Source organism: Salmo salar, chromosome 15 (assembly GCF_965601325.2).
Source record: "Salmo salar chromosome 15, fSalSal1, whole genome shotgun sequence".
In the NCBI taxonomy this organism is placed as follows: Eukaryota; Metazoa; Chordata; class Actinopteri; order Salmoniformes; family Salmonidae; genus Salmo; species Salmo salar.
In genome coordinates this window covers 97,303,074-97,325,870 of record NC_138305.1, presented here as the reverse complement: position 1 = coordinate 97,325,870, position 22,797 = coordinate 97,303,074, and the positions used below count along the sequence as shown (strand labels likewise).

The following is a 22,797-nucleotide window of genomic DNA, read 5'->3' as shown; positions in this document are numbered from 1 at the left end:
TACAAACCCTTTGATATGAGCCTCGAAATTGAGCTCAGGTGCATCCTGTTTTCAATCATCATCCTTGAGATGTTTCTACAACTTGATTGGAGTCCACCTGTGGTAAAATCAATTGATTGCACATGATTTGGAAAGGAACACATCTTTCTATATAAGGTCCCACAGTTCAAATCAAATCAAAGCAAATTGTATTTGTCACATGCGCCGAATACAACAGGTGTAGACCTTACATGGAAATGCTTACTTACAAGCCCTTAACCAACAATGATTTAAGAAAAAAATAGAAAAGAAAAGTAACAAATAATTAAACAGCATCAGTAAAATAACAAGCGAGGCTATATACAGCGGGTACCGGTAGAGAGTCAATGTGCGGGGGCACCGGTTAGTTGAGATAATATGTACATGTGGTTAGTGTTAAAGTGACTATACATAGATTATAAACAGAGAGTAGCAGCAGCATAAAACAGGGGTCTGGGTAGCCCTTTGATTAGCTGTTTAGGAGTCTTATGACTTGGGGGTAGAAGCTGTTAAGAAGCCTTTTGGACCTAGACTTGGCGCTCTGGTACCGCTTGCCGTGCGGTAGCAGAGAGAACAGTCTATGACTAGGGTGGCTGGAGTCTTTGACAATTTTTAGGGCTTTCCTCTGACACCGCCTGATATAGAGGTTCTGGATGGCAGTAAGCTTGGCCCCAGTGATGTACTGGCCCGTACGCACTACCCTCTATAGTGCCTTGCTTTCAGAGGCCGAGCAGTTGCCATACCAGGCAGTGATGGGACCAGTCAGGATGCTCTCGATGGTGCAGCTGTAGAACCTTTTGAGGATCCGAGGAACCATGCCAGATATTTTCAGTCTCTTGAGGGGGAATAGGCTTTGTCGTACCCTCTTCACGACTGTCTTAGTGTGTTTGGACCATGATAGTTTGTTGGTGATGTGGACACCAAGGAACTTGAAGCTCTCAACCTGTTCCACAACAGCCCCGTCGATGAAAATGGGGGCATGCTCGGTCCTCCTTTTCCTGTGGTCCACAATCATCTCCTTTGTCTTGATCACGTTGAGGGAGAGGTTGTTGTCCTGTCACCACACTACCAGGTCTCTGACCTTCTCCCTATAGGCTGTCTCATCGTTGTCAGTGATCAGGCCTACCACTGCTGTTTCATCTGCAAACTTGATGATGGTGTTGGATTCGTGCATGGCCATGCAGTCATGAGTGAACAGGGAGTACAGGAGGGGACTGAGTATGCATCCCTGAGGGGCCCCCGTGTTGAGGATCAGCGTGGCGGATGTGTTGTTCCCTACCCTTACCACCTGGGGGCGGCCCGTCAGGAAGTCCAGGTTCCAGTTGCAGAGGGAGGTGTTTAGTCCCTGGGTCCTTAGTTTAGTGATGAGCCTTGAGGGCACTATGGTGTTGAACACTGAGCTGTAGTCAATGAACAGCATTCTCACATAGGTGTTCCTTTTGTCCAGGTGGGAAAGGGCAGTGTTGAGTGCAATAGAGATTGCTTCATCTGTGGATCTGTTGGGTCGGTATGCAAATTGGAGTGGGTCTAGGGTTTCTGGGATTATGTTGTTGATGTGACACATAACCAGCCTTTCAAAGCACTTCATGGCTACAGACGTGAGTGCTACGGGTCGGTAGTCATTTAGGCAGGTTACCTTAGTGTTCTTGGGCACAGGGACTATGGTGGTCTGCTTGAAAAATGTTGGTATTACAGACTCAGTCAGGGACAGGTTGAAAATGTCAGTGAAGACACTTGCCAGTTGGTCAGCACATGCTCGGAGTATACGTCCTGGTAATCCATCTGGCCCTGCCTCTTGTGAATGTTGACCTGTTTAAAGGTCTTACTCACATCGGCTACGGAGAGCATGATCATGCAGTCATCTGGAACAGCTGGTGCTCTCATGCATGTTTCAGTGTTATTTGCCTCGAATCGAGCATAGAAGTAATTTAGCTTGTCTGGTAGGTTCGTGTCACTGGGCAGCTCGTGGCTTTGCTTCCGTTTGTTGACAGTGCATGTCATAGTAAAAACCGAGCCATGAGGTCGAAGGAATTGTTCGTAGAGCCCCAAGACAGGATTGTGTTGAGGCACAGGTCTGGGGAAGGGTAACAAAAAAAAATCTGCAGCATTGAAGGTCCCCAAGAACACAGTGGCCTCCATCATTCTTAAATGGAAGAAGTTTGGAACCACCAAGACTCTTCCTAGAGCATGCCGCCCGGCCAAACTGAGCAATCGGGGAGAAGGGCCTTGTTCAGGGAGGTGACCAAGAACCCAATGGTCACTCTGATAGAGCTCCAGAGTTCCTCTGTGGAGATGGGAGAACCTTCCAGGGAGACAACCATCTCTGCAGTACTCCACCAATCAGGCCTCTATGGTAGAGTGGCTAGATGGAAGCCATTCCTCAATAAAAGGCACATGACAGCCTGCTTGGAGTGTGCCAAAAGGCACCTAAAGGACTGTCAGACCATGAGAAACAATATTCTCTGGTCTGATGGAACAAAGATTCAACTATTTGGCCTGAATGCCAAACGTCACGTCTGGAGGAAACTGGCACCATCCCTACGGTGAAGCATGGTGGTGGCAGGATCATGCTGTGGTGATGTTCTTCAGCTGCAGGGAATGGGAGACTAGTCCGGATTGAGGGAAAGATGAACGGAGCAAAGAACAGAGAGATCCTTGATGAAAACCTCCTTCAGAGTGCTCAGGACCTCAGACTGGGGCGAAGGTTCACCTTCCAACAGGACAACAACCCTAAGCACAGAGCCAAGACAACGCAGGATTGGCTTCAGGACAAGTCTCTGAATGTCCTTGAGAGGCCCAGCCAGAGCCCAGACATCTCTGGAGAGACCTGAAAATAGCTGTGCAGCAACGCTCCCCATACAACCTGACAGAGCTTGAGAGGATCTGCAGAGAGGAATGGGAGAAACTCCCCAAATACAGTTGTGCCAAGCTTGTAGCGTCATACCCAAGATGACCCGAGGCTGTAATCACTGCCAAAGGTGCTTCAACAAAGTACTGAGTAAAGGGTCTGAATACTTATGTAAATGTAATATTTCCGTTTTTAATTTTTAATACATTTGCAACAATTTCTAAAAACCTATTTTTACTTTGTCATTATGGGGTATTGTGTGTAGATTGATGAGGAAAAAAATGATTTAATCAATTTTAGAATAAGGCTGTAATGTAACAAAATGTGAAAAAAGTCAAGGGGTCTGAATACTTTCTGAATGCACTTTATATAAACCCTTGATTGCCGATGCTATGTATTGGCCATTGAGAGGCTTTGAAGCCACCGGTTGGCCATATTGGCACTCCCCAGTAGGCGCAGTCTTCCATAGGAATGAATGGAGATCTACAGATTTCAATTAAACGTTTCAAGGACAGAATTACATGTATTTGAAGCTGCAATATCTAACATGTGAGCTACCCAACCAAATTCACATAGAAATGTGAGTTGTAGATCTATCATTCTCATTGAAAGCAAGTCTAAAGGCTGGTTTACAGTCCATCTATTTACATGTCTGTAGTCAATTCTCGTAGTGACATCATGAACATTCTATTGCCATCCGACATCAAACTTGGTGTTGTTGTTCTGAAAAACTATAAACACAAAGCAACAGCCTCTGCTTGATATCAGCAGCCCGGTGCTCCAAATAGCACATACGTTCTCTATTTTAACACCAATAAATCCATCCATTAAAAAATGAATTCAGTAAATTTCAACCTATCAAGCCAGGCAACTAAAAGCAATTTTCTAAACAATGTTTTGGTTTGTTGCTAGCTAGTTAGCTGCCTGGCTAGCCAGTTCAAATAATGTCCAGAGTATATCTGACAATGTCTTAACTTTAGCTTTCATTATTACAGGAAAAGAAACCCACAACAACATAATTATTTACAATGTAATGGCGATCTTAGAACTCATGCATCATCTTGTCACTGGAGGATTTGGTCTGGTTGGTGTGGCAGTCCGGTAACAGTCGCAGACATTTAAACTTTTTTCAAGTCTGTGCAACAAGGAAACTGACAGTCTCCACGACGGTCTACAGACATTCCACCGGAATATAAATTAAATGTCGTTTTGACCTACTACACTTGTAGCAATCTAATTGTCTACAGACGTGTCAGTAATGCAAGTATAAACTGGCCTTAGGAAGCAGTAAATTTGTTCTGTGTGGGCTATTTCTATGTTTCCCCCTTCAGTTTAGTTTTTGCATCTTTTATTTTCGGTTTTATAATTTTCACAGTGGTTTAGATGGTAAAATCATTCTCTACACCATACTTGCTTGTTTTATCACATAAACTGAAATTCGGAAAACTATTTAAAAAATTGCAACCAGGAAATTGCGGAGCGATTTCTGCATAGTGCACTTTTAAGTATTTTTGTTGTTGTAGTGGGGACAGTAACATTAGTAATCTCAAAAATGCTTCCAAAATACTTTTTACCCAACTGTAGGGGAGTGCCAAGATGGAGGCACTGTGGCTTCAACACAGCACCCCTAATGTGTCATCTAGTGTGTATATAAATTGTTGGTATGGGCTTGTTGACTTGTACCAACGATTTTTATAACTAAGCCATTGTTCTGTCTGTGCTTGAACTCTGTCCTCAGAACAGAGTGGGCGGTGTCATAGCAGAGCGTTTTGATTGATGCGGATTATCATCCAATGGAAGACGACATAAACGTTTAGGCAGCTAACTAGGAAGTTTTCTGGCTAGCAACTTAGCAAATAAGATGGATACGGTAATGCTGGTAACGTTATATATTTTTTAAATCATTCTTTATGTTATATTTCCTGATTCGATTTTTGTTGGGAGTCTAGCAACCTTTGCAAAAGAGAGATTAGTGTGCTTGCTGCCTGCTGAGAATTGGGAAGGAGCTGTTAGTTAGTTAGCTAGCAATAGACGCTAACGTTACCTGGCGAACTCACCATCCGCTGTTTTAGAAAACTAACTTGCTAGCTAGTTACAACAGCAAATCTCTGGTTACAATGTGTAGTTACTAGGAATAGCTATCAGCGTAGTAATGACACGTTTCCGTTTGAATGTCATTTTCTTTAGTTAGGTAGCTTGCTAGTTTGCTAACGTTAGCTAGCTAGCTGCTGTGTATTGATGATGTGTAACTTATCTGCTAGGCAGTCATGTCTGTGTATATTCACAACAGGAACCGTCATTATACACCGTGAAAGCAGTCCTCATTTTGGATAATGATGGAGAACGACTCTATGCTAAAGTAAGACTTTGATACGTGTATTACATAAAGGTGTGTTAGTGCTTGGCTGGAACAAAAGCCTGCATACACCCAGTAGCTCAGGGCCAGAGTTGGTGATCCCTGCTATGTAACTCATTCTATCAGTATGTAATACACAGCTGCATTATTAGCATACCATATGAAATGTACAAACAACAATTAGTTGTGGTTTCACGCCTCTTTTTATTAATGCTTTATTTACAGTATTATGATGACACCTACCCTTCAGTAAAGGAACAGAAAGCTTTTGAGAAGAACATCTTCAGCAAGACACACCGGACTGACAGTATGAAATGCATTTTAATACACACATGTTCATACACATATTTTCGGGTCAGTGAATAGTGTTGTGGTCTTTTGTCCACTAACTGGTCTTTGAGCAATCATATCTTTTCACATCAGATCATTTTCAGAGCTGATCTAAAGACCAATTCGGATTTTTTTTAATCAGAATTGGCCTCCATGTCTAAATGCAGCCTTTGTCATGTTTCTATGCATACTCAGGTGAGATCGCTTTGCTAGAGGGCCTCACAGTTGTCTACAAGAGCAACATTGATCTCTTCTTCTATGTCGTTGGAAGCTCACATGAAAATGAGGTAATCATATTGGAAGGCCGTGGTTGGAAAATAATGAATCAATTGTATGTTTAATTTCAGTGCAGTGCACCCTGCCATGCTCTAAATTACCTTTTTGTTGATTCTGTGTTTTGTTCCCCTCCAACAGTTGATGCTAATGGCTGTTCTAAACTGTCTGTTTGACTCACTGAGCCAAATGTTGAGGTGAGACCTAAAGCTGTTCTGAATTGTTTGTTTGACTCACTGAGACAAATGTTGAGGTGAGAGTGAAATCTTACACATCTTTTGCTATCTTTCATCAAAAGGCAAACCTTGAATAATTATCTGTTGTCTTCCTCTGTAGAAAGAATGTTGAGAGGAGAGCTCTACTTGAGAATATGGAAGGTCTCTTTCTCGCTGTGGATGAAATTGTGGATGGGGGGTGAGTTCCATGTCTTATAATTTCTCCATTTTAGATTAGATATTGACTCTAAATGAATTACCACTGCTTATTTTCAACCGTCCAAACCAATAAGCATGGTTGTATGATCTTGGTGAACCACAGTCATAAGACAGCTGTGGTCTGGTCCAGTGTGGCCGTCTCTTTGCACATTGTGAGAGTGATAACAAGCTTCTCTCTCTGCTGTCTCCTAAAGAGTGATTCTGGAAAGTGATCCACAGCAAGTGGTCCACCGCGTGGCACTAAGGGTAAGGGTCCCTTTCCTCTTCAGAAAACACTCTTCACTCAACCCAGTGGACTCTAATGTTCTGAGTGTGGTTTCCTAACCCCACTATGTAATCTCTCCTACAGGGGGAAGATGTTCCCTACTCAGAGCAGACTGTCACCCAGGTGAGTACAACAACCCTAGTTACCTCATTCATCTCAGCATACTACATTGTTCAGTGTGGATCATGCGCCATTGCATTATTCACTCTCTACTCTCCTGAGACTTAGGATGTGTCCAAATAGCACCCTAGTCCCTATGTAGTGCACTACTTTTCACCAGGACCCAGCCTTACAAGATTAAGAGCTGGGCCCACTGTGCTAGCCTGGGAATCCAGACTGAATCAACCTATATTTTACCTCACTTGTTTCACTTAACTAATTTAGTGAAAACAAAACTGAAATAGAGCTGAATTAAGTCTGGGTTTCCAGGCTACTGATGTCCCCCTCTCATATACTTCAACATCACTCTCTCCAATCCTACTGCTTCCACTCTTCCTTATGCATGGAAAGCCCACGATTGCTAATGATCGTCAGGTGTGTGTGGCCTATGAGCTGAGGTCCTCTCCAGTCCTGATTATCTTCTCATTTAATTCTCATCTGTCCTCCCATCCCTTCTCTCTTTCTCTCACTCCTCCTTCTCTCTCCCTCCCTGTCTAATGATTACTGGCTGGCCATTTTCCTTCAACAAATTAATCATGCATTAATTCCTGCATATTTTGCTTTACTGGCATTACTCATCTTTCTCTCCAGCCTTTGTCAAAGTTTGAGGTAAATGTGTAAATCATATGGTCTCCCTTCATTTACTTCAAGACCCAGTGCAGTCAAAATTCAGGTTTCCTGTGTTTTGTCATATTTGTATAACAGCTAATGAAACTAACACTGTAAAAATGTTAGCAGTGTTATTTCCTGATAGTTTTTACAACCAGCAACTATCTACACTGGACCTTCTCATCAGCGGGTTTTGCATGGGTGGAATTATGGCCTGCCTGGTGACATCACCAGGCGGTATAAATTAATAGACCAATAACAGACTCTCAAACGTCTTACAATAACACCTAGAGTTTTCTGCTTACATATCCCTCCCATTAGGCCCCTCCCATTAGGCCCCTCACTCAGACCACTCCAAGACAGTCCGATTTAAAATTCTTGCTTGAATTGAAAAAATATATTTTTGCTAAAAAGCTATTTGTTTCCTTTTGACCATTTTAATCAAAAACTATTACAGTAAGATACTTAATTGTTACCCAGAAATGATTTGTTATTGAGATAAAAATGTCTGCTTTGGGCAGTTGGTCTGTCTATCAATCGAGGTGGTATTCATTTACATTCATTGTTTCGAAAGGGAAAGTCTCATTTTTGAAATGCAAAAAAAGTTCAAATGGATGTCATAAACACAGACTGGAGGCTCATTATACAAACGTGTGTTTGTATGTTTACTTGTTTGTATGATCTATTTTATAAGGCCAGTTTTCTTCTACAGGTGCTACAGTCTGCCAAGGAACAGATCAAATGGTCTCTGCTACGATAGAACCTGTCAACTCCCCTCATCTAACACTGTACCACCATTACACATGCCTCCTCTCTCTGTGATGTCATCTCTTCCCCTCTACTCACTCCACACCATTCCTCCAATCAGGACTGAGGAGAGGCTGATCAGTCATCCAATCAGACACTCCCAGGGCCAGGGATATCTTTGAGTATTGTCTGTCTGAATTGATCATGTGTCGTTACTGTAAAAGAGTATTCTTGTATCTGGCTATGAAGCTAGCTGTGAGAGGGATATTGGATGGTAGTGTGTCAATACATTCCTGCTGCCTGGTTTGCATTTTCTTACCATGTAAGTTGACAGCTTTATGTCCCTCATCTCTGATAACATTCCATGTGTTAACTATAGTACAGACCATAGAAATAATTCCTTCCTATTTCTATGGTACAGACATGGTCAGATCAGGCATCCTTGTTGTTAGTCACATTGTTCCTTCAGAATACTGGATAAATTCAAGCATTTAAATCTTTTGAATAAAAACTTTTAGACACTGAAGCTGCGACTATTATGATATTTTGTGGTTGTTTGTGCCTTCCCTGTAGCTCAGTTGGTAGAGCATGGTGTTTGCAACGCCAGGGTTGTGGGTTCGATTCCCACGGGGGGCCAGCAAAAAAATGTATGAAATGTATGCATTCACTACTGTAAGTCGCTCTGGATAAGAGCGTCTGCTAAATGACTAAAATGTAAATGTAAAATGTAATTTGACCTTTTTGTTCTTGTCACACTTTGAAATATGTTAATGTCAGGGTTTATTGAATGGAAGCTCAGGTAGCCACTATTATATATACACTGTAGATTATGTAGAATTTCAGTCCACTTGAACCATGTACTGTTTCCTCAGTTGCAGAGTTCCCATGTCACACCATGGTACTCGAACTCTGCTAGCCAGACAGGGAGCGACTCACAGCTAAAGCAAGGGCTCCATCTGCTGGGTGTATGCACCAAAACACATTCCTGAGGTAAACACTACATGTAAGTGACTTTATTGAGACCATTTCAGTTGTGTTTAGATGCTGTGAAATTGTGAAGGTGTTTATAAATAGGTCACATCTAATTAGTTTTTCCCCTTGATAATCATCCTGCACTTGTGATCCATTTCAAACTGAGCAATCGAGATGAATTGTGTGTTTCAGCTAACCTTTTTTTCTTCTTGATCGTTCCCCCCCTGCCTCACAAAAACACACAAGCTCATCTTAATGCAAATGAAAGATGCCCTCCAGAGAATGTAGATCATGTAGATACTGAACCTGGCAGTGATGTCTATTACAAAAATATCCCCGTTCTTGATAATGTCTGCATTTCACTACCAATGGGTCATGTTCATTAGGGCACACAACTGAAAACTTTGTACAACATTTCTCAACGAGAGAGAGAATGTTAGTCCCTCCCTGTTCAGTCTGTTTTTTTTCGATTTGGTGCCAGATAAATGTGTCCCTGGTGTAGCTACACACCTTGTCAAACTGACGTCTTTAAGGTGTCTGATACAAACTGAAATGCGCATCATAATGTGTAACTGGTCTACCATCCATGACCATGCCTAATGTGGACTGTTTTGGAGTGAGCGGTCCTCCTTGTCCAGACCTTGGCTCTATTTTCAGCATTACTCATGTGTTCCTGAGGCAACACAAACAGATGGCAGTACATTTCTGCTTCAGATGTCTGGTTTGTATGAGCATCAGTATATCAGTTAGTGTCCATGATATAACCACATCAGTGGAGGATGGTGGGAGGAGCTACAGGAGGACGGGCTCATTGTATTGGCTGCATTGAAATTGATGGAACGGAGTCAAATGTGGTTAACTTATGTTTGATGTGGTTGATACCGTTCCATTGATTCCATGCCAGCCATTACAATGAGCCCGTCCTCCTATAGCTCCTACCACCAGCCTCCTCTGAATCCAATAAAAGTCATATCTCCTTGATAGATTTTCCCTTGGTGTCTTGACTGTAGTCATTCACAAAGCCAGTTGTAAGTTGACAACCCCAGCTTGTCTCTAGGACCATGCATTACTACTGCTATCAAACACAGTGAGTAAATGGGGTTTTTCACCTAAAGCCCCCCTTTGGGCCTCTTCTCTGATCCCTCTATCCTTCCTCTAATCTCTTTAATGATGATTTGGCAGAGAGGGATGAAGGGAAGAGCAAGATAAAAGAGAAAGGGGGTGTTCAGTTATTGAGCTGCTTCTGTCCTGGAGCCTGATCAGAGGAGCCTGATCACACCCACACACACACTTGTGATGCTAGTCAAAGGAAAGGGAGCTAGACTCTAATCCCCTTCTCTTTGCATGGAATAATTGTATCATTCTCCCTTGAGCCCCCAAATGTTAATTTCACCAATTGAGAAATGCACTCATGTGTGATGGGTGTGATTGCTTGAGAATAGCTGTAGGTCCTGCAGCCTGTCTATAAGATGCAGTAACAGCAGAGTGGATGCTTGTATTGGTGTCTGCCAGGGACACAGAGCGAGAGGAAGAAGTTAATGAAACATTACTCATCTGGCAGATCCATTGTCTTGGTTGGCCTCCAGTCAGGTCCACTGTAAAAGCCTACAATTTGTGTTGCTAGGTGGACAAGTCAACCGCTCTTTACTCTCTTAAATGGATGCAGAGATGCCACTGAATTGCATTTGTGTGTTATTATATTTTAAGCATTTTGAAATTATTAGGATATGGTGTTAGATCTATTCATTCAATTATCAAACCAGTCAGATTTAAAAATTCTGCCTATTCCCTATTCTATATGTCACGACCCAAACACGTGTGATTTCGGGGGAGGGGAGATGTGAAAGGCTCCATTGTTTCAATAGCGTTCAGTCTGGTTGATCCAGGTTAGAATGTGAAGGTTAAAGAGGACAAGGTTAGACAGCACAGCAGATCTAGACAGCAGCAATGCAGTAATTGATTAGATTAGATCCACCTCACTGTGTCCTCATCCAGCAGGGCAGGGAGGGACTGGAGAGGGTTCAAATGGATCACACACGCGTTGGTGCCTCCTGGGTCATCCCATCACTTAGTTTTCATCTAGATATTCAATATGTTTCAGTCATATTTTGTGTGTGTGTCCTGCCATCCCTTCACTCATTTTCCATCTAGGTATTCCTTCAGCAGGGCAGGCGGTACCTTGGGGCAGTCAACGACCCCCTTTCATCTGCTAATTACACTTACACTGTCGTAAAAAGACGGAGGTCATTTATATTAATTATACAGGAATGAGTATGATAGTCTGTAACGCCATGGCTTGACACGCTGTACAACAGTCAGGAGCATGTAATGGGCTTGAGCCTTGTAATTGATCGATGTTGTGTACGATAAAAGAGACTGTGAGTCAGTAAATGATCATTATTTACATGGTGTGTGGCTGGTGACTGAGCTATATACTTCTCAGTGGCCTGCACTAGTCAAAGACACAAGGCCAATGCTCCAATACACTACACAGGGGTGTCAAACATACGCGGGTGATTTGAGTAAAAAATAAAAACTAGTTTTGACGGCGAGGAAATACGATCAATTTCCAATGTGGCGCTCCGGACCTCATTGAAGACTGAATGCGGCCCCCAGCGTAATATGAGTTTGACACCCCTGCTCTACCCTATCAAACATTTCAAAAAAATAGGACATTAATTATGCCTGTGTTGAAGTCTTAGACTATAATGTGTAAGACTCAGATACATTACACACACCGTACCTTAGTATACAGTGGCGGTTCTAGACCATTTCAACTTGGGGGGCCAAGCTGGGGCCAGTTGTACTGTTACAGGGGCCAGTTACATTAGACGTTATTGTTGTCATATCGTTTTCTTCACTGCATTGCAGGCATTAGCAGGCAAAAGACCATGTTCATAATCATCATCGTTGCCACTGTCTAATAACGGATGTAAAAAAAAAAACGATAGCAAACATTTGTTATGTAAAAATCATTTCATACTCCACATTTAGGGGGGCCACAAGGGGGTCCAAAATTGTTGTCACAGGGGCACTGCCCCCCCCCCCCAGAACCGCTAGTGGTACTTTACCCCAATGTATCTGTATTGCACCAGGAAAACATTTTGTATTCTATGTATTCCCATAGAATAGAAAATCATTGCTGCTCTGCTCCGTAGAGAAGCCAGCCAAAAACAACAGCAGTGCCAGAGAACACACCACTGCACATTCTCTCTGTCCCGGTCTCCTCAGCCAGAACTCAACATACAATGTATGTTTTTGCAACAACAACAAAAATGATTGTGCTACTATCAATTACATAAGATGCTGATCAATCCCTGATGTGAAAGTTTAATTCTGTGTTGATGTATGTCACCAGGAGCCTAGCTGGTCTGTTAGCTACTGTTCATCATTCCAGTGGGAAAGTTACATGTTTGTTAGGATACCGCTTTTCCCCATCATTGAATAACAGTGCTTTTCCCCATCATTGAATAACAGTGCTTTTCCCCATCATTGAATAACAGTGCTTTTCCCCATCATTGAATAACAGTGCTTTTCCCCATCATTGAATAACAGTGCTTTTCCCCATCATTGAATAACAGTGCTTTTCCCCCCATCATTGAATAACAGTGCTTTTCCCCATCATTGAATAACAGTGCTTTTCCCCCCATCATTGAATAACAGTGCTTTTCCCCATCATTGAATAACAGTGCTTTTCCCCCCATCATTGAATAACAGTGCTTTTCCCCCATCATTGAATAACAGTGCTTTTCCCCATCATTGAATAACAGTGCTTTTCCCCCATCATTGAATAACAGTGCTTTTCCCCCATCATTGAATAACAGTGCTTTTCCCCCATCATTCAATAACAGTGCTTTTCCCCCCATCATTGAATAACAGTGCTTTTCCCCCCATCATTGAATAACAGTGCTTTTCCCCCATCATTGAATAACAGTGCTTTTCCCCCTTCATTGAATAACAGTGCTTTTCCCCCATCATTGAATAACAGTGCTTTTCCCCCCATCATTGAATAACAGTGCTTTTCCCCCCATCATTGAATAACAGTGCTTTTCCCCCATCATTGAATAACAGTGCTTTTCCCCCATCATTGAATAACAGTGCTTTTCCCCCATCATTGAATAACAGTGCTTTTCCCCCATCATTGAATAACAGTGCTTTTCCCCCCATCATTGAATAACAGTGCTTTTCCCCCATCATTGAATAACAGTGCTTTTCCCCCCATCATTGAATAACAGTGCTTTTCCCCCATCATTGAATAACAGTGCTTTTCCCCCCATCATTGAATAACAGTGCTTTTCCCCATCATTGAATAACAGTGCTTTTCCCCATCATTGAATAACAGTGCTTTTCCCCCATCATTGAATAACAGTGCTTTTCCCCATCATTGAATAACAGTGCTTTTCCCCCCATCATTGAATAACAGTGAATTTTCCCCCATCATTGAATAACAGTGCTTTTCCCCCCATCATTGAATAACAGTGCTTTAACCCCATCATTGAATAACAGTGCTTTTTCCCTCATCATTGAATAAGTGCTTTCCCCCATCATTTAATAACAGTGCTTTTGCATGAACATATTTATCCATCTATCATATTTAATTTGCTTCTCAAACTATGTCAAATACATTTTCCAACACGTTTAAAGGTTAATGACATGCATTATCAAGGGTGTAGTAAATTGACAAAATACTCCACCTCTTTGCACTACTTTTCCCCTATGCCTTTTGCAGTCATCTCTCTCTGTCTCTCTCTCAATTCAAAGGGGTTATCTTGGCATGGGAAACATACATTATGTTTACATTGCCAAAGGAAGTGAAATAAACAAAAGTGAGAAGAAACATATTTAACAATATTAGCAACAAAAAACTATTAGAAATGAAATGTTAACATTGCTCTAAAAAGATAAAGACATCTCAGGTGTTATTTGATCAGCTATGGACAGTGTTTTAGTTATTGTAGTATGAATAATAGGGGAAGACAAACATTATTGGTGGAATTTACAATGTTGTTTGTAAGGCCACAAACCTTGCTGCTCTGATTGCACACTAAGGTATTTCACAGTTTGTAGAAAAGAAATGTGGTAGTTTATCAATGTTGGATTTGTTTTCCAAAAATAGTTTTGGTTGATTCTTTCCAGTGTGTCAAATAGTTATATTTTTGCTTTCTCATACTTCGGTTGGGTCTGTGTTGCTGGCCTGGGGCTCTTTGGGCAACCTGGTCTCAGAGCATATGTTTACATTGCCAAAGCAAGTGAAATAGATAATAAACAAAAGTGAAATAAGCAATAAAAAAGGACAGTAAACATTACACTCACAAAAGTTCCAAAGGAATAGAGACATTTCAAATGTCATAGTTTGGCTATAAACAGTGTTGTAACAATGTGCAAATAGTTAAAGTACAAAAGGGAAAATAAATAAACATATAGGTTGTATTTACAATGGTGATTGTTCTTCACTGGTTGCCCTTTTCTTGTGGCAACAGGTCACAAATCTTGCTGCTGTGATGGCACACTGTGATATTTCACCCAATAGACATGGGAGTTTATCAAAATTGGATTTGTTTTCGAATTCTTTGTGGGTCTGTGTAATTTGAGGGAAATATGTGTCTCTAATATGGTCATACATTTGGCAGGAAGTTAGGAAGTGCAGCTCAGTTTCCACCTCATTTTGTGGGCAGTGTGCACATAGCCTGTCTTCTCTTGAGAGCCAGGTCTCTCTCTCTCTCCTCTCTCTCTGTTTGTGTGATTTAGAAGCAGAATGAAATCCCTTCACATCCAGGCCTCTGCCCTGCTGTGCTGTAGTACCCAGACAACAACTGCTCTTCATTTGGACCGGCTGTCTGCAGAGACCGGTAGGAGGGATCACATCTGGTCAGCCAGCTCCCTCTCAGCACATAGACCCATACCCTGAGCCTCAGACCCGGGTAGTGTCCGCCTCAGCCCAGCCTGCCTTCAGCCAGTTAGTCCCTTTGTCTGCCCCAATGTCTCCAGCTGGTCCCACTGTCAGCCAACTGGTATCAACACAGAGTTTGCCTGGAGTAGGCTAGTGATGCAGGAGTAGGCTAGTGATGCAGGAGTAGAATACAGATGCAGTGAAACTGATTTTCAATGTAGGCATCAGGCTTTATGGATGTTTATCCTGGTTGATCCAAGTCCAGTACCATCCCTCAGGGGGACGTGTTTAGTGTTGTTTTACTCACTAATTCCTCAGCCTGCCCTCTTTAAGCTCCTTTAGTTTTACCGTGGTATATTATGGATGTGGCTTTGAACATGGCGTGGCCTAAGAATTACAGAGGGAGAAAACAAGCGTTTTATTCTGTGGCATACCTCTGTAGCCTTCAGTTCACTCCCTTTCTCCCTCCCCTCCTCCCTCTGTCATCTATTCTTTCTTTCTTTCTCTCTCTCTCACTTTCCCCCCTCCCTCCTTCCCCATGGATTGCCCAAGCACACCACAACACTGTTAACAGACATACCCCTGACAGATTTTCCGCCACCGTCTTTCCATTGGCCGCCAGAGTGACAGGTGTGATTTAGTGCCGCATCCTGATTGGCCCAGGCGTGACAGGGGAATTTATGACTGTGCTGTGATTCGATGCCAGCTGCCTTTGAAGTGAGTTACAGCTCTGTCGCTTATAGGACACAGAAACGGTGTCAGGTTTCAGTCATAAAATCCTATCCCTGAAGGGAGGTGGTGCTGCCTGCTGGATAACACTGCTGGGCTGACTGATGTCATTAGAGGAGAGGAGGAGAGACCCACTACTACTAGAGAGTCACAGAGAGAGGAGGAGAGACCCACTACTAGAGAGTCACACAGAGAGAGAGAGGAGGAGAGACCCACTACTAGAGAGTCACACAGAGAGAGAGAGGAGGAGACACCCACTACTAGAGAGTCACACAGAGAGAGAGAGGAGGAGAGACCCACTACGAGAGTCACACAGAGAGAGAGGAGGAGAGACCTACTACTAGAGAATCACACAGAGAGAGAGAGGAGGAGAGACCCACTACTAGAGAGTCACACAGAGAGAGAGAGGAGGAGAGACCCACTACTAGAGAGTCACAGAGAGAGAGAGAGGAGGAGAGACCTACTACTAGAGAGTCACACAGAGAGAGAGAGGAGGAGAGACCTACTACTAGAGAGTCACACAGAGAGAGAGAGGAGGAGAGACCCACTACTAGAGAGTCACACAGAGAGATAGAGGAGGAGAGACCCACTACTAGAGAGTCACACAGAGAAAGAGAGGAGAGACCCACTACTAGAGAGAGTCACACACAGAGAGAGGAGGAGGAGAGACCCACTACGAGAGTCACAGAGAGAGAGAGAGGAGGAGAGACCCACTACTAGAGAGTCACACAGAGAGAGAGGAGAGACCCACTACTAGAGAGTCACACAGAGAGAGAGAGGAGGAGAGACCCACTACTAGAGAGTCACACAGAGAGAGAGAGGAGGAGACACCCACTACTAGAGAGTCACACAGAGAGAGAGAGGAGGAGAGACCCACTACTAGAGAGTCACACAGAGAGAGAGGAGGAGAGACCTACTACTAGAGAATCACACAGAGAGAGAGAGGAGGAGAGACCCACTACTAGAGAGTCACACAGAGAGAGAGAGGAGGAGAGACCCACTACTAGAGAGTCACAGAGAGAGAGAGAGGAGGAGAGACCTACTACTAGAGAGTCACACAGAGAGAGAGAGGAGGAGAGACCTACTACTAGAGAGTCACACAGAGAGAGAGAGGAGGAGAGACCCACTACTAGAGAGTCACACAGAGAAAGAGAGGAGAGACCCACTACTAGAGAGAGTCACACACAGAGAGAGGAGGAGGAGAGACCCACTACGAGAGTCACAGAGAGAGAGAGAGGAGGAGAGACCCACTACTAGAGAGTCACACAGAGAGAGAGGAGATACCCACTACTAGAGAGTCACACAGAGAAAGAGAGGAGGAGAGACCCACTACTAGAGAGAGTCACACAGAGAGAGGAGGAGGAGAGACCCACTACTAGAGAGTCACACAGAGAGAGAGAGGAGGAGAGACCCACTACTAGAGAGTCACACAGAGAGAGAGAGGAGTAGAGACCCACTACTAGAGAGTCACACAGAGAAAGAGAGGAGAGACCCACTACTAGAGAGAGTCACACACAGAGAGAGGAGGAGGAGAGACCCACTACTAGAGAGAGTCACACAGAGAGAGAGAGGAGGAGAGACCCACTACTAGAGAGTCACACAGAGAGAGAGAGGAGGAGAGACCCACTACTAGAGAGTCACACAGAGAGAGAGAGGAGGAGAGACCCACTACTAGAGTCACACACAGAGAGAGGAGAGACCCACTACTAGAGAGTCACACAGAGAGAGGAGGAGAGACCCTCTACTAGAGAGTCACACAGAGAAAGAGAGGAGGAGAGACCCACTACTAGAGAGTCACACAGAGGAGGAGAGACCCACTACTAGAGAGTCACACAGAGAAAGAGAGGAGGAGAGACCCACTACTACTAGCGTCACACAGAAAGAGAGCAGGAGAGACCCACTACTAGAGAGTCACACAGAGAGAGAGAGGAGGAGAGACCTACTACTAGAGAGTCACACAGAGAGAGAGAGGAGGAGAGACCCACTACTAGAGAGTCACACAGAGAGATAGAGGAGGAGAGACCCACTACTAGAGAGTCACAGAGAGAGAGAGAGAGGAGGAGAGACCCACTACTAGAGAGTCACACAGAGAGAGAGGAGAGACCCACTACTAGAGAGTCACACAGAGAAAGAGAGGAGGAGAGACCCACTACTAGAGAGAGTCACACACAGAGAGAGGAGGAGAGACCCACTACGAGAGTCACACAGAGAGAGAGAGGAGGAGAGACCCACTACGAGAGTCACACAGAGAGAGAGGAGGAGAGACCCACTACTAGAGAGTCACACAGAGAGAGAGGAGGAGGAGAGACCCACTACTAGAGTCACACAGAGAGATAGAGGAGGAGAGACCCACTACTAGAGAGTCACACAGAGAAAGAGAGGAGAGACCCACTACTAGAGAGAGTCACACACAGAGAGAGGAGGAGGAGAGACCCACTACTAGAGAGTCACACAGAGAGAGAGAGAGAGGAGGAGAGACCCACTACTAGAGAGTCACACAGAGAGAGAGAGGAGGAGAGCCCCACTACTAGAGAGTCACACAGAGAGATAGAGGAGGAGAGACCCACTACTAGAGAGTCACACACAGAGAGGGAGAGAGAGGAGGAGAGACCCACTACTAGAGAGTTACACAGAGAAAGAGAGGAGGAGAGACCCACTACTAGAGAGAGTCACACACAGAGAGAGGAGGAGGAGAGACCCACTACGAGAGTCACACAGAGAGAGAGAGGAGTAGAGACCCACTACTAGAGAGTCACACAGAGAAAGAGAGGAGAGACCCACTACTAGAGAGAGTCACACACAGAGAGAGGAGGAGGAGAGACCCACTACGAGAGTCACACAGAGAGAGAGAGGAGGAGAGACCCACTACTAGAGAGTCACACAGAGAGAGAGAGGAGGAGAGACCCACTACTAGAGAGTCACACAGAGAGAGAGAGGAGGAGAGACCCACTACTAGAGTCACACACAGAGAGAGAGGAGAGACCCACTACTAGAGAGTCACACAGAGAGAGGAGGAGAGACCCTCTACTAGAGAGTCACACAGAGAAAGAGAGGAGGAGAGACCCACTACTAGAGAGTCACACAGAGAGAGAGGAGGAGAGACCCACTACTACTAGCGTCACACAGAAAGAGAGCAGGAGAGACCCACTACTAGAGAGTCACACAGAGAGAGAGAGGAGGAGAGACCTACTACTAGAGAGTCACACAGAGAGAGGAGGAGAGACCCACTACTAGAGAGTCACACAGAGAGATAGAGGAGGAGAGACCCACTACTAGAGAGTCACAGAGAGAGAGAGAGAGGAGGAGAGACCCACTACTAGAGAGTCACACAGAGAGAGAGGAGAGACCCACTACTAGAGAGTCACACAGAGAAAGAGAGGAGGAGAGACCCACTACTAGAGAGAGTCACACACAGAGAGAGGAGGAGAGACCCACTACGAGAGTCACACAGAGAGAGAGAGGAGGAGAGACCCACTACGAGAGTCACACAGAGAGAGAGGAGGAGAGACCCACTACTAGAGAGTCACACAGAGAGAGAGAGAGGAGGAGAGACCCACTACTAGAGAGTCACACACAGAGAGAGGAGAGACCCACTACTAGAGAGTCACACAGAGAGGAGGAGAGACCCACTACTAGAGAGTCACACAGAGAGAGAGAGGAGGAGAGACCCACTACTACTAGCGTCACACAGAAAGAGAGCAGGAGAGACCCACTACTAGAGAGTCACACAGAGAGAGAGAGGAGGAGAGACCTACTACTAGAGAGTTACACAGAGAGAGAGAGGAGGAGAGACCCACTACTAGAGAGTCACACAGAGAGATAGAGGAGGAGAGACCCACTACTAGAGAGTCACAGAGAGAGAGAGAGAGAGGAGGAGAGACCCACTACTAGAGAGTCACACACAGAGAGAGAGGAGAGACCCACTACTAGAGAGTCACACAGAGAGAGAGAGGAGGAGAGACCTACTACTAGAGAGTCACACAGAGAGAGAGAGGAGGAGAGACCTACTACTAGAGAGTCACACAGAGAGAGAGAGGAGGAGAGACCCTCTATGAGAGTCACACAGAGAGAGAGAGGAGGAGAGACCCACTACTAGAGAGTCACACAGAGAGAGAGGAGGAGAGACCCACTATGAGAGTCACACAGAGAGAGGAGGAGAGACCCACTACTAGAGAGTCACACACAGAGAGAGGAGAGACCCACTACTAGAGAGTCACAGAGAGAGAGGAGGAGAGACCCACTATGAGAGTCACACAGAGAGAGAGGAGGAGAGACCCACTACTAGAGAGTCACACAGAGAGAGAGGAGGAGAGACCCACTATGAGAGTCACACAGAGAGAGAGAGAGGAGGAGAGACCCACTACGAGAGTCACACAGAGAGAGAGGAGGAGAGACCCACTACTAGAGAGTCACACATAGAGAGAGAGGAGGAGAGAGCCACTACTAGAGAGTCACACACAGAGGAGAGACCCACTACTAGAGAGTCACACAGAGAGAGGAGGAGAGACCCACTACTAGAGAGTCACACAGAGAAAGAGAGAGACCCACTACTAGAGAGTCACACAGAGAGAGAGAGGAGGAGAGACCCACTACTAGAGAGTCACACAGAGAGAGAGAGGAGGAGGAGAGACCCACTACTAGAGAGAGTCACACACAGAGAGAGAGGAGGAGAGACCCACTACGAGAGTCACACAGAGAGAGAGGAGGAGAGACCCACTACTAGAGAGTCACAGAGAGAGAGAGAGAGAGAGAGAGGAGGAGAGACCCACTACTAGAGAGTCACACACAGAGAGAGAGGAGAGACCCACTACTAGAGAGTCACACAGAGAGAGAGAGAGGAGGAGAGACCTACTACTAGAGAGTCACACAGAGAGAGAGGAGGAGAGACCCACTACTAGAGAGTCACACAGAGAGAGAGGAGGAGAGACCCACTATGAGAGTCACACAGAGAGAGGAGAGACCCACTACTAGAGAGTCACACACAGAGAGAGGAGAGACCCACTACTAGAGAGTCACAGAGAGAGAGGAGGAGAGACCCACTATGAGAGTCACACAGAGAGAGAGAGGAGGAGAGACCCACTACTAGAGAGTCACACAGAGAGAGAGGAGGAGAGACCCACTATGAGAGTCACACAGAGAGAGAGAGGAGGAGAGACCCACTACGAGAGTCACACAGAGAGAGAGGAGGAGAGACCCACTACTAGAGAGTCACAGAGAGAGAGAGAGAGAGAGAGAGAGGAGGAGAGACCCACTACTAGAGAGTCACACACAGAGAGAGAGGAGAGACCCACTACTAGAGAGTCACACAGAGAGAGAGAGAGGAGGAGAGACCTACTACTAGAGAGTCACACAGAGAGAGAGAGGAGGAGAGACCCACTACTAGAGAGTCACACAGAGAGAGAGGAGGAGAGACCCACTATGAGAGTCACACAGAGAGAGGAGAGACCCACTACTAGAGAGTCACACACAGAGAGAGGAGAGACCCACTACTAGAGAGTCACAGAGAGAGAGGAGGAGAGACCCACTATGAGAGTCACACAGAGAGAGAGAGGAGGAGAGACCCACTACGAGAGTCACACAGAGAGAGAGGAGGAGAGACCCACTACTAGAGAGTCACACAGAGAGAGAGAGGAGGAGAGAGCCACTACTAGAGAGTCACACACAGAGGAGAGACCCACTACTAGAGAGTCACACAGAGAGAGGAGGAGAGACCCACTACTAGAGAGTCACACAGAGAAAGAGAGAGACCCACTACTAGAGAGTCACACAGAGAGAGAGAGGAGGAGAGACCCACTACTAGAGAGTCACACAGAGAGAGAGAGGAGGAGGAGAGACCCACTACTAGAGAGAGTGACACACAGAGAGAGAGGAGGAGAGACCCACTACGAGAGTCACACAGAGAGAGAGGAGGAGAGACCCACTACTAGAGAGTCACACAGAGAGAGAGAGGAGGAGAGACCCACTACTAGAGAGTCACACACAGAGAGAGGAGAGACCCACTACTAGAGAGTCACACAGAGAGAGGAGGAGAGACCCACTACTAGAGAGTCACACACAGAGAGAGGAGAGACCCACTACTACTAGAGTCACACAGAGAGAGAGGAGGAGAGACCCACTACGAGAGTCACACAGAGAAAGAGAGGAGAGACCCACTACTAGAGAGAGTCACACACAGAGAGAGAGGAGGAGAGACCCACTACGAGAGTCACACAGAGAGAGAGGAGGAGAGACCCACTACTAGAGAGTCACACAGAGAGAGAGAGGAGGAGAGACCCACTACTAGAGAGTCACACACAGAGAGAGGAGAGACCCACTACTAGAGAGTCACACAGAGAGAGGAGGAGAGACCCACTACTAGAGAGTCACACAGAGAAAGAGAGGAGGAGAGACCCACTACTAGAGAGTCACACACAGAGAGAGAGAGGAGGAGGAGAGACCCACTACTACTAGCGTCACACAGAAAGAGAGCAGGAGAGACCCACTACTAGAGAGTCACACAGAGAGAGAGGAGGAGAGACCCACTACGAGAGTCACACAGAGAGAGAGGAGGAGAGACCCACTACTAGAGAGTCACACAGAGAGAGAGAGGAGGAGAGACCCACTACTAGAGAGTCACACACAGAGAGAGGAGAGACCCACTACTAGAGAGTCACACACAGAGAGAGGAGGAGAGACCCACTACTAGAGAGTCACACACAGAGAGAGGAGAGACCCACTACTACTAGAGTCACACAGAGAGAGAGGAGGAGAGACCCACTACGAGAGTCACACAGAGAAAGAGAGGAGAGACCCACTACTAGAGAGAGTCACACACAGAGAGAGAGGAGGAGAGACCCACTACGAGAGTCACACAGAGAGAGAGGAGGAGAGACCCACTACTAGAGAGTCACACAGAGAGAGAGAGGAGGAGAGACCCACTACTAGAGAGTCACACACAGAGAGAGGAGAGACCCACTACTAGAGAGTCACACAGAGAGAGGAGGAGAGACCCACTACTAGAGAGTCACACAGAGAAAGAGAGGAGGAGAGACCCACTACTAGAGAGTCACACACAGAGAGAGAGAGGAGGAGGAGAGACCCACTACTACTAGCGTCACACAGAAAGAGAGCAGGAGAGACCCACTACTAGAGAGTCACACAGAGAGAGAGGAGGAGAGACCCACTACT

The 22,797-nt window shown here is 45.3% G+C and overlaps 1 protein-coding gene across 2 annotated transcripts; it reads left to right on the top strand.

Annotated features, from left to right (window-relative positions):
* The first annotated feature begins 4,537 nt into the window (after positions 1–4,537).
* LOC106572587 (coatomer subunit zeta-1) lies at positions 4,538–8,565 on the top strand. 2 transcript variants are annotated; one of them, XM_014146906.3, is made up of 9 exons: positions 4,538–4,736; positions 5,157–5,225; positions 5,448–5,529; positions 5,748–5,839; positions 5,967–6,022; positions 6,162–6,239; positions 6,454–6,505; positions 6,609–6,647; positions 8,005–8,565. In XM_014146906.3, exons 1-9 carry the CDS (start codon positions 4,728–4,730, stop codon positions 8,050–8,052), a joined length of 525 nt encoding a protein of 174 aa, XP_014002381.1. In that variant the 5' UTR covers positions 4,538–4,727; the 3' UTR covers positions 8,053–8,565. The 2 variants fall into 2 exon arrangements, with proteins under 2 accessions (XP_014002381.1, XP_014002380.1); XM_014146905.3 differs by having other exon boundaries at positions 4,572–4,745.
* Positions 8,566–22,797: the final 14,232 nt, after the last annotated feature.

Excerpts from the sequence above, each read along its gene's own strand:
- LOC106572587 (XM_014146905.3), top strand. Across the intron at positions 5,226-5,447 it reads GAGAACGACTCTATGCTAAA|TATTATGATGACACCTACCC; the intron begins GTAAGACTTTGA and ends CTTTATTTACAG. Across the intron at positions 6,023-6,161 it reads TCACTGAGCCAAATGTTGAG|AAAGAATGTTGAGAGGAGAG; the intron begins GTGAGACCTAAA and ends CTTCCTCTGTAG.